We start from the raw sequence: 12,151 nt of genomic DNA on the forward strand, positions 1-12,151 counted from the left end.
CATTATGTTTCATCTTCCTCCTCTGGCCCCTACCTCTTTCCGTCACCTTTCTTCTTTTTCATTTTTTTTCTATTTGCTACCAATCTGATTCTATGAAGCCTATCTCAAAGTCCACATTGAATTTGTCATATTCCAAGACTACTAGTTGGCACTCCACCACAAAAAAGGCATGGTTTCATATAGCACCATGCTGTAATAGAAGAACAAAACAAACTCTTTTTAGTTTTTAATGAATACGCTATTCAAGGGGGGAAAACCCAACCAATTTCTGTCATAGTGGCTGTGGGTCATTTGTATTGGGCCTGCACTTTTCTAATCACCTCAGTAATTGCTTTTTGAGTAACCCATTTCACTAAGGAGGACAAATAATTATTACGGAAGTTGTAAGGATCCCCGTAGTAATAAGTACCTAGGGTAGTCACCAAAGACCAGTAAGTAGGTGGTCTACACAAGAATGTATTAAAGGGATGTACTTGGTGTTTGGTGAATATTTTTATACACTAAGCAAATGGCTTGAGGTGACCAAACAAAGATAAGGACCAGAAATAATTTTTAGTTACCTACCTTTTCAGAAAGTTAAGCTTTCTGATCCAAGATTTGTTCACTTTAAAACAAAAGTGAGTTCCTTCAACATTAGAGGATGAAACTTTATCATCACTTCCCAACCATCAGAAATATAAAGTCAGATGTATCATAGTATCTACCTTAGAATACTAATCAAGGAGAGAAGAGATATAAAAGTTCACACTCCATTTAAAAGGAACACTGTAATTTCACAAGATTTGTTTTGGAAAAGGGAAGCCAGCCACAGAAAGAAAAAGGCAAAATGAGAAGGAAAATAAAACCATGATGACTTTTCAACCCTCTGGAAGGGAGTTAATTATTTCAGGGAGCAGGATGTCAAAGTCCATGAGGTGGAACTTTTCCCCCACCTTCTCTGGGAGAACTGCATCCTCAGACCTTGGCCAATTGAGGCTGAGATGGCTTATTAGCAAGCCTGCCACTGCTTGCACACGTCACAAAAGGGTCCACAGAGGGCCCAAGTGTCTTTTGTATCTTTCCACATCAACCAACGGTTTCATTTCAAGCCATTTGCTTTGGATGAGGATGATCAAGGGCAGCAATTGAAACAGAACAAGAGCGAAAATCTGAAATGACCACCACAGGCAATGGAGCAATTGCAAAGGAAAGAATCACAAACCCAAGCAGTAACTTACGGTAGCTACTTTCGCTATCGCTGGCATTAGAAGAAACATGTTCTGCAAGAACAGCACAGCAAATTAAAGAAATACCAAGCATTGGAGAGCAGCCAGAAGGCGAAGGAATACACTCATGCAAGCCTACTAGGAGTGGAAGCGAGAGGCACGGGGAAGGCTGCGGAAGAGGTGGCGTTAAGAAGACTCAGAGAAGATACAAAAGATGAAAACTTTATCTCCATTTGACAAGAAGCCACTACATGACTGCCAGGTCTTCTGTTTAGCAAACAGGAAAGTAGCTTTCATCACAAAAAATAGAGAAGGTCAACTTGAGCACTTTTCTTTTTATGTCTGCTTTGCCCTATCCACACGGGCCCTGATTTTCCAGATTCATGTGACAGAGGTCAACGTATCTCAGCTGGATGTTTCCTGACTCTAAGATCAGAAGCTCCTGGTGTGGAGGCACTGTTTGCTTACAATTTTTTTTTGTTTCTTGATTTTAGCCTCTTTCTAGGTATTTTGCGGGAATACTTTATTTCAGATTGCCAGTTGGTCCCTGGGACCCCTTGAAATTAATTTCTATGTAAATGCTTCTCAAACTAATTCTCAGGGTGAAAAGGGACTATTGAAGATTTTTCCTACTTCAGGGAGTGAGGAGAAAAATCTTGGAGGAAGAAATGAGTCACTGAAAAATGGTTTAGGAATCAGTTCAATGTTTTCTTGATTTTATTTTAAGATCCTTGCTTGGAGAGCTATTAGTTCTGGAGGGATGAAACAGGGAGGGGATAGATGGTCTGATACCAAGCACAGGTCCTGGCATGAAGTATGTTTTTAATTCATGTTGAGTAACTTGCTTTTACAGTGATATTTCAAATTTTTTTTCATAAAACACAGTTTAGCCAACATAACAGGGCTATATATACCAGAATTAGAGTTTTTACTTCCAGAAATCATTTCTCTTATACTCTGTACTAAGTTATAGAAGATAAATTCATCAACTTATCAAGTTATTTGTATATCAGGTTAATTAAATGAAGAATAAATGACTGTTTTGAAGCTTGTTATTGAAACTCATTAGCAACAACTTCAGGCTTTTAAAAAGTGGCAACTGTTGTACATTTTTAGAAAAAGGATAAGAATATAGAACATTATTCTCTCCCTAATAGTAAAAAAGTGCTTTAAAATGTATTTGATATTATAGATTCTCACCAGTTGGATGGATTAATCTTTCTATTTAGCTTCATTGAGGTGTAATCAACAAATTATAATACTTTTAAAGTGAACAATATGATGAGGGATACATGTAGATATTGTGGAAGGATTCTCACAATTGACCTGATGCATCCTGGAAGGATTAGTTTTAGAGAATAAAATGGAGGAAAAGCAAAACATGGGTTAAAATCACATGAATTATTGCTCTTTGTGTTGGTGTATGACCAGGACTACGTTGCTAATTTAGGCACAAATTTTACAAATGCAAAGGGGCACGAGGGAAAGAAGTGTGAATGGCTGGGTGCAAGTTTGTTTTCTGTTATTGAAAAAAGGTCAAGGTACACACCCAACAATGGTGTATCTTCATATACACAATTATCTTAAGTACCTTGAGTCAGGGATGACAGGGTTTTTGTTCTGTTTTGATTTACTTTTAAAATAACTGAGAATGAAGCTGAGCTATCTATGCAGTGTTTTATCGAGTATGAAGCATCAAGAGTTTGTATAACAGAATTTTTCCATTTTGTAGGTAAAGAGAAATTGAAAATATGTTCTAGCTAAAGTCCAAATTATGGTTAACAGTAGCATTAATTGGCAAATAACTTTACCTAGTGAAATCTGTTCAATTTTTAAAAAGTAAACAAACATTTGCACATCCTGGATTTAAAAGGTCATCATGCATATTTTTGACATTCTAATAGCAACTACTTTTCAGTGATGTTCATTTATTAACAATATATTAAAATGCTTCTCCTCCGCACCCTGCCCCCTTTGAAAATCTAGAAAATGGTGGTACTTGATACTATCCAGATAATGTTGAAATCCATATTTGAACTTCAGCCACTAATTCAAGAAAAATTTCATGACATATTCCATATAGAGACTCAAAGATAAAGTTTTCATCTTTAAAAAGACCAGTAGTTACTCTTGATCAGATTTTGTTCTCTATATCTGTATATAAAAAAAGGTCCAAATTAACAATCTGAAGGATGAAGCATATCATTACAGTGTTAAGAAACAGCTCTTGAAAACAAAGTCCAGCTCAATGCTATTTTGTTTTATACAAATGAAATGAATAGCTTCTAAAAATACTGCCCGTAGCTGTTAAATAAAAACAAAACAAAATAAACAAAAAAAAAATGAGCATGTGATACAGTTGCAAAAGACACAAAACTGTTCTTATTTCATTGGTGCCTACACAATGGAGTTAGTAATAAGGAAAGAAAAATCATACCATATTAACACAGTATTATTAATTTTTATAGCTCAGTGCAATGAGACACAGACTAAAGACATTAATAAGTAGAAAATTTAAAGGTTTAATAAACTTTATTTTGCAGTCTATACTATAAAATGAAGACCTGATTATGTAATGCAGCTAATAAGTGACTGATAGAAAGACATATTAATACATATCTAAAACTCTATCATACAAACGTTTCAAGCAGGATCACTGCAAGTCAGAAAGAAAAATCAATCATAGTTAATAACAAAGAATTATCCATGGAAGATCAAATAGCTTAATGTTTATTTTTTGAGAAAGCATGTTCCCTTTGACAATAAAATAGCTCCTTTACTAATAGCAAAGTACAACCCCATTATGGAAGTTGGCAAGGTCATTAAATATTTCTGGCTAAAAAGGCAGAAGAAAGCTACATAAAGTACATTTCTGCTTTCTTGTTCTAGAACATTTAGCTCACCCTTTCTTTGAACATGGCTTCTTGCTCTCTGGTGTTAGGCGGCAGAGCAAGGGATGCCCATGGTTGGCATCATGACCATGTTGGCCACATAACATGGTCAGAAAGGGAAGGTGTGAACTGCAACAGTAGTTACAGTGCCTGACACATTTTGCTTTTAAATGCTGACATGCAGAACAAAACGGTTGAAATTACTCTGTAGGAGCATTCACAGCTAGGTAACATAAAACTCGTATCTTGTGCATGCTAGGAGTGAAAGGCCCTCAAGAAAAGGAACAAAAGCCAAACTCAAAAGGAAAGGAAAAGAAAAGAAAAGTTACAGTGACCATTCCTGGGAACTTACTCAGAGTCTTTGTTCCATAACCGTCGTCACCTAATCCGGGGATGTCCTGCATAGAAGTCCCCAGAGAGAGCAATGAGAGAGGAAGAACAGCCACGGAAGAGGAAGGAAGAAGTCAGTGGAGTTGAAATGGATACTACCATGACAGACCGTGTTGCCTAAGCAATCTGGATCCCACTCTTTCTTTTTTTGAAACAACTTTCACCCCAAACTCCCTGGGCTGAGACTCAAAGATTTGTAAAGCAACTCAAAAGATTAGAAGTTAAAAAAATTCAGAAGACTGTTACAAAAAAGAAGAAGATTCACCAAATGCCATTTTTGCTCGCTGTTAACGTTGCCACAGAAATGTACCACTTAGAGTGATACTCCACTCCCAAGTTTCAAGACAAACTCTTAGATTTAGTATCCACCAATACAAGCTCACTGCTCAGTAAGTATTTAACATTTGCTGGGAGAAGAAGTGTAAACTCAGGGCTAGTAATCAATATAGAGTATGAATTATTCGCTCCCAGTGAGCTAGAACTCAAAACACACAGGTGGCAATGGATCCAATATTTCTGTTCGGAAAATAATCTGTCTCAAGCCCTCTAGAGCTGTGTGATAGGAAAGACAAACTGAACCCAGCCCTGGTCACAGAAAAATGCTGGTTGGAAGCAAAGTCCCAGCTTCCCGAAGTCCCTCTGCAATGCATTCTGTCAAGAACCACACCAAGGGAAGGATCCAGACTGCAGCCAAACACTGGTCACAGTAGTAAGCCCTGACCTGCCTGCCTACCGTGTTTGTTTGCCTAGGCGTGTGGCGTGGGAGAGCCTACATCATGGGTGTTGCCCGTGAAGAATTTTTTTCTCTTGTGTTGCATGTGACATTCTCTTCGAGAATCTACTTACGTTCAGGATCACTGGTTTCCTGCTCACTCTGCTCCTTGTTCTTGTAGAATGGGAATTTTCGTGAAAAGATGAAGCTCTTTTTACGCTTGTCATTGAATGACTGTGAAGGAGAAAAGGCATGGGGCAAAAACAGGGGACGTCTAATTGTTGTCACACTCATGCTGACAAAACAACTAGTTTGTAAAAGCAGAGAGAGCTGTAGTGACGCAAGTAGATAGTCTAAAGAGGTGCCAGAGGGTTCCTAAAGGCAGATTTTATCTACAAGGAATGTAAATTCTTAATGATGACACTTTGGGAAAAAATGTCTCCTAGTGAAAAGACTAGTTGCAGGCAAATGATGATGAAGGAAAAGTCTTAAATTGTAAGAGGACGACCCAGAGCTCTGTCCTGGCTCTACAGCCTGTTAGTCCATCACCTTAGGTAACTAAATCTCTCTGAACCTCAGTATCTTCTTCATCTGCATAATGGAGGATAATAATAGCGCTTAGGATGTGAAACTCAAGTAAGGCAGGATAAACATAAAGTGCTATACAAACATCATCTTTTTTATCTTGACATTATCATCAGGTAGAAAAAACTTTCTTAGAGATACTAGGCACATTAGTACCTGGATGTCATTTTTAGTTAGTTGAATGTGAGCTACTTCAGCCTGGATTTAATTTAAAACACACAAAGGAGTGTGTAGATGTATGGTATAGGATATTTATAGTATCACACATAGATCCACGATCATTATTCATTCAAAAGAGATTTTAAAGACACATGAGTTTCACACCCTCATCTTGGAAACAGGGGGCCAAAGGCACAGAGAGGTTGAGTCCCTTGCTAACATCACAGAGCTAGTTGGTGACAGCTAGGATACTGTCAACCAAAATCTGATCTTGAAAGATTCTAACTTGATATTCACTCGAGCAAAGGAGAAATAATGGTTACTCATCTATATTCTGACATGATAAAAAATACTGTAAGAAGGAGTGTCCTTAAAAATGTAAACCACTTCATTAGGTTAAACGAGGCTGAATTAAAAGTAATACAGGTATACATAATCTAATACATATATTAGAACTTATTCATTTGCTTGCTGAGAAGACTCCTTAAGAAAATTTCATTTATTCCCACTGTTGCTATTACGTAAATGCTTTGTGGGGTTTCTTCTTCGGGAAATGTGTTCACAGTCATTTTAGAAGCTATGCAAGTCTTAGTAAATTCATATTCACATATCATTTAAAAAATATGTTTCACCAGCTTGATTACCATACTTATTTGACTGGGTCTGAGAGTTACTCTCCAAAGAGCAAGATTTGTTACCACGTAGGTATTAAAATGAATGTGCCAAAGACTCTGATGGAAATTTGACAGGGGTATCCTAAAATAGTTTTAGCAATGGCACCTGGTAAGAATAAATATAGGGCCAGCAGGGTGACTACTTGGAAGGAAAAGGACTTGTTTGGATGTATATATTTTAGCCATTGGTGGGAATCAGCTGCATGCCCTTATGGGTGTGAAGCTTGACTAAACAGTGTAAATAACTTATTTTCTTTGTATAATCATGTGCTCCTATATCAAATATCCATTTTGGTCATCATGTTTATTTAGGAAAAATTAAATTGCTAAAATGTTGGTGCTGTCATTCAGTAATTTATTACTTTGTTTGGTCCTAGGAACCTCACCAAAATCAGTGGAGCTTAATTTTATGTTCCATTAAGAAGATTCTGGGAAAAAACAGTAAGTCAAATCTTGAATAATTTTTGAAATTAAGGAATATATTTTATGCTTAACATACCATGTATTAGATATACATTCTCAGGGTAAAAAGAAATATTACTTCAGAATTTATTACTCCACTGATAGCACTTATTTATGTTCAATATAGTTCTGTCAGACTTGTCATTAAAGATTTGTGTCCAGGGACAAGGCTGGGAACTCCCCCCAAATTTTCCCAGCTAAAAAATGGTAAGTCCTTAAAGGAACATTAAATACTCTTGCATCACTCCAGTTTCATGCCACTTTTACATTTCAAGCATTTTAAACTTCAGTAACTGAAAATAAAAGAAAAAAATTATGTAAGAATTAATGACATGTGATATTGCAAGATATGTTAGACATTTAACTTCAACATCATGGATGACTTGTCATGCAAAAAAAAAATTACAAATTTTCATGCAAATATGAAACAATGCCCAAAGGAGTAAAGCCTGGGGTTGAAATGTAGACAACAGATGGACAGCATGGAGGTGTTTTAGGGTCAAAATGGGGCCACATGCAAACCACATCATTTAACTTGTCTCATGGGATCAAAGGAAAATGAAAATGTGTTGTCTGTGATTAATTCTTTTTTCTTTTCAAAGCAAGGACTGTATAATGTGTTAACATTTCCCAATTATGAAAATGTTGTGTATCATGAGTCATCTGATTGGGATCTAATAATATTTAGCACCACATCTTTAAGAGAACAGAAAATACATAATTGTTCAAAAAAAATTATCTAATGTATTAGTCTTATTACCCAAAGTCATTTTGTATTGGAATTAAAGAGTAGGAAATAGAATTATCAGTTGTTAAATAGCCTTACATTTATGGACACAAAACCAAATCACAACTTCTGTTCACACAGACTTAAAAGTCACATGTTTAGGATCTTAGCTAAACATTTCAAATGTAAGAGGTTATACGTGGCTTATAATGTTCTAACACTAGTCTTTATTTTTTATTAGACATGTATAATACCATTATATAAGATTTTTGTCACTGGTAATTTTCTTTTAAATTTAAGAAAGGAAAATCTGTTACATGAGTGTTAGGTGAGAATAATAAATTAGCACTTTTACTATTTATAGAGCACATAGCTCCAAAGCAACTGAAGGCTGGTTTACAGCTCTGTTAAACATACTTGATCAATGCTATTTTTTCTCTACACTGCTATATCTTAGATCTCGATCTAATCCTTTCATGGCAGGAAACTTCCTTGAATCGAGACTTTGAAAATACCAATCACATGTGGTAAGTGGCAAGTTGGCATAAGTAAGAATTCCATTTTAGAATTTGGCCTGAATCATTGAGTTCTTATGAACAAAAGTGATACAACAACTACCATTTATTGAGTACTTATTATGTGCAAGGCTTGGTTATAAAAGCTCTACATTTGCTGATCTCCACACTAACTTCAAGAGGTTGGTATCATCATTTTCCCCATGTTACAGATGAGGAAACTGAAGTTTACAGATATTCTGTACTTGTCCAAAGTCACATAGTTGATGAGAGGTAAAGTCAGGATTTGAATTTGCAAATATTACTTGTTGCAGATATTGCTGCTTTTAGGAGCAAGAAAAGCTTCTGCAATCCAAGCCTGTTTCAAATATTTATTTAAAATTATTAGCAGTTGACTTTCATGATACCATAATCTGTCATCATTCCCACAGCTTCACAGTTTGGCAGTTATTTATTGAAGCTATCAGAAGTTATTGGATTCAACCATACTTTTGTAGGTTAACCTTTGATACTCATTCATATTTTTGAGGGCTCTATTCTATTGTTCTTATTCTTATGATAATGTAAAAAATAAAATAAAAAGAATTTCAGTGGGGCAAGCTATGAATGGCAATTAAAAGGTGATTGTTCACACAACAGGCAAATATATAGAGACAAAGTAGATTAGTGGTTGGTTAGGGTTGGGGATAGGGTATACAGAGAGTAGGAAGTGATAGCTGATGAGTATGATGTTAGTTTTAGGGGAGATGAAATGTTCTAAAATTAGATTGTGGTGATGGTTGCATAACCCTATGAATATACTAAAAAACACTGAATTGTACACTTTAAGTGGGTGAATTGTAAACTATGTGAATTATATCTCAATAAAGCCATTAAAAAAAGAAACCTCTCCCCGACCCGTAAACCATAGGATGGGAGGAAACAAACACAGCATGTTTTAAATTTTATTTAGAGTGATTTTTTTTTAAATATTGAATAGAATGAATTGAAAACACGTCTCCAACCCTTGTAATCAATCAGATATACACACCTTGTTTATCTGATTCTGTTGTTTCTCTGTTAAATGAATACCCTTCATGTTGTGACAGACATTAGAACATCCATACCAGGAGTCAGCATATTATCACTGTCACTCAAAAATCTCTAGGTTGTTAGGTCAAGGGCATGAAACTGCCCAGCATGACCCTAAGTTGTAATGTCATTGCTGAACTGGCTTAAGATAACGCGTCCTTCATGAAGAAAGAAAGGAAACAAAACAAAAACTCAAATTGCTGCTGCTTCCACTTGAATCCCATGTTCTTAAAGACACATGAATGAATCAATGTATTTTCATCTTTTCCATGCAGAAAATTTTAAAACCAGGGATATGTGTCAGTTTCTCTTTTCATATTTTTGTTCATATTTTTCAAATCTCAAATGTTTCTTAGCTCTAAAATGTTGCTTTCATGATATGAATGCTCCCTGGGAGAATTTAGATTGAAATTTGTACTTAGCCCAGATAACACAATTTCTGTGACCTCTTTATCTTTTAGAAATGCTTCTTTCCTCCTAATTTATTCTTGTCTCCCCTCCTCTAAGATAACTGTATTCCCTTTGGAAGGTTGTTACTATAAATTTGGGCCATCACTTTGTTCTATACATATCTCGTTTTTGTATAGAAAAGATAATTTTAAAACAAAGAGATTCAAGAACAAGTAAGAACGAAACAAAGAGATTATTAAAGGAAAGACAAGAGTTGGCTTGAGATACATTTGTTTCCAGAAATGTGTCTATATGGATGTGTGTACACATGTATGTGTCTAGAGCATTGTCAATTCAGAAAGGGTTCCATTGAGCTCCAATAACTAGTAACACCACACACAAAAAAGATAATCAGATGATATATGCTTCCTGATGAGAGAACAAAATATTACTATAGAATAGTTTTGTAAATTTCTATTCTCAAAAGTAAAGAAAACAAAATCCCTCTCTCCCCAATGAATCTGAATATAATTAAGCCTTTCAACCAACTACTAGTTTATAGAAATAAAGAGACAGAGAAACATGATAAATTATACTATAAAGAAAATCTGGAGTAAACTCTATAAGACAAAGGACCTGGTTTCTTAAGTATAAAAAAAATGAAAGGAAACCAAAAAAAATGGAGGGAAAACATATAAAGCAGTAGAGACTTAGGATGGCTCAATCAATTACAGTAGATTTCACTTCTGGTGTAAACAAATTGTAAAACAAAACAAAATGATAAAATCATTTATGGTATTTATGAGTCAATTTGAGACCTGAAAAAAAACAGGATATTTATTAATTCAGTAATTGTTAATTTTTATGTGTGTATAATGGCATTGTGGTCATGCTATATTGAAATATTTACAGTTGAAATGATTTGACACACTGGATTTGCTTCAGAAAGTAGGAAAGGAACATAATAGTATGACTACCCTCAGAATATATTCTAATGACAGAAGTATAAAGAAATCTTGATCTTCACTTAGCAGGTTTATTGTTTGTTGAATTCTGAAACCATTTGGTATGTGAGTAATGAGCAAGTGAATAAACACATGTATGTTGCTGGGAAGTGAGGTCACTGTGAAAGAAGAGTGAGCTACAAATGTGAAATGTGGAAAAGACAGAAAGAATTTTATGATGGTGAATAGTAATTAAAGGCACCCAACATAAATTTAAGATTTTTCTAAAAAACTTTATTTCCTCTCTTTGTCCACTAAAGGAGTCTAGATGTAGTGATGCCCTAGGAACAAAAAGCAAACCTGGTGCTCAGATTTTGTTTTCTAAATACCATTTTCCACAAAAAAGGAACTAGTGTTTTTTTTTAAGAAACAGCTCATTCCATAAGCGGGGAAAGTATAAATTGAATCTGAAATATTTTGTTGGATTGGAAAGTTAAGAAGTACTAGACCTAAACATAAAAACAATATAAAGCTTAAAAAACCTAAAACTAATGGTGGCATGTCAAACAGACACCAAAGCCAGTTTAAAAGGGATTATACCCGCCAAACTTAGATAATTTGAATGTTAAAATGATTAATGACAGTAATTGAATGTAACATAGTGAATTAAAAAAGAAATTCATGAGTCCAGAGAGATTACCAAAACTACTTTAATTAAGTAATCAAAAATGAGAAGGAAGAGAAAGTTTTTTTTATAGTGGAATGACAACTATAGAAGGAATGGTAAAGTCAGAAAACCACCATTTTTCAGCTACCATAATAATAATCAATTCAGGCAAGAATCATCAGTAGTTGCTAAGACTATTTATTGAAAATTTATTGAGGAACATGATATTTAGCTCCTTGCATATCATTTAATTATTAAAAAGGTGAGTAAAAGAGCCTTTCTTGTAGAGTTATCTGGCAGATATCACCTTAACCAAGGGATCAAACATAGCATCACTGAAAAGTGGGATAACCTGACACCATGTGCCTCCTGATAGAAAGCATTGAGAAGTATACAATATCACTGATGTAGTATTCTTGCCAAAAATACATTGGGTAAAACTAACCATGAAGAAATATTCAGAAAAATTAAAATTAAGAGCTATCCTCTTAAAATGTCAATGTTTTGAAAAACATAAAAAGCTAGATTAAAGGAGATTAAGGAAGTGTGGTCCTGGATTAAATTCTGGATCAAACAAAAAAAATATTGTAATTTTATAAAAATACTTTATATATCTCCTACACACACACACACACACACACACACACACACACACGTCATACATATAAGAATGTGCAAAACAAGACTGACTGTGATTTGATTGTTGTTGAAGCTGAGTAATGAATCCAAAGGCTCATAATTATATTCTTTCCAGATATT

General features: G+C 34.9%; 1 protein-coding gene across 50 annotated transcripts in view; it reads right to left on the reverse strand.

Moving 5' to 3' along the window:
• DLG2 (discs large MAGUK scaffold protein 2) overlaps positions 1-12,151 on the reverse strand; it is a 1,531,179-nt gene that overhangs the window by 24,742 nt on the left and 1,494,286 nt on the right. For 19 of the 50 annotated variants that reach the window (XM_072726063.1, XM_072726058.1, XM_072726083.1 and 16 more), the window contains one exon: positions 4,449-4,494. In XM_072726063.1, coding sequence (XP_072582164.1) covers positions 4,449-4,494 — 46 coding nt within the window. Of the gene's footprint in view, positions 1-1,217; positions 1,260-4,448; positions 4,495-5,332; positions 5,433-12,151 lie in introns of all 50 variants that reach the window. The other 31 variants (XM_072726052.1, XM_072726057.1, XM_072726066.1 and 28 more) reach the window with 2 other exon arrangements.

This window comes from Vulpes vulpes, chromosome 11 (genome assembly GCF_048418805.1).
Source record: "Vulpes vulpes isolate BD-2025 chromosome 11, VulVul3, whole genome shotgun sequence".
Lineage (NCBI taxonomy): Eukaryota > Metazoa > Chordata > Mammalia > Carnivora > Canidae > Vulpes > Vulpes vulpes.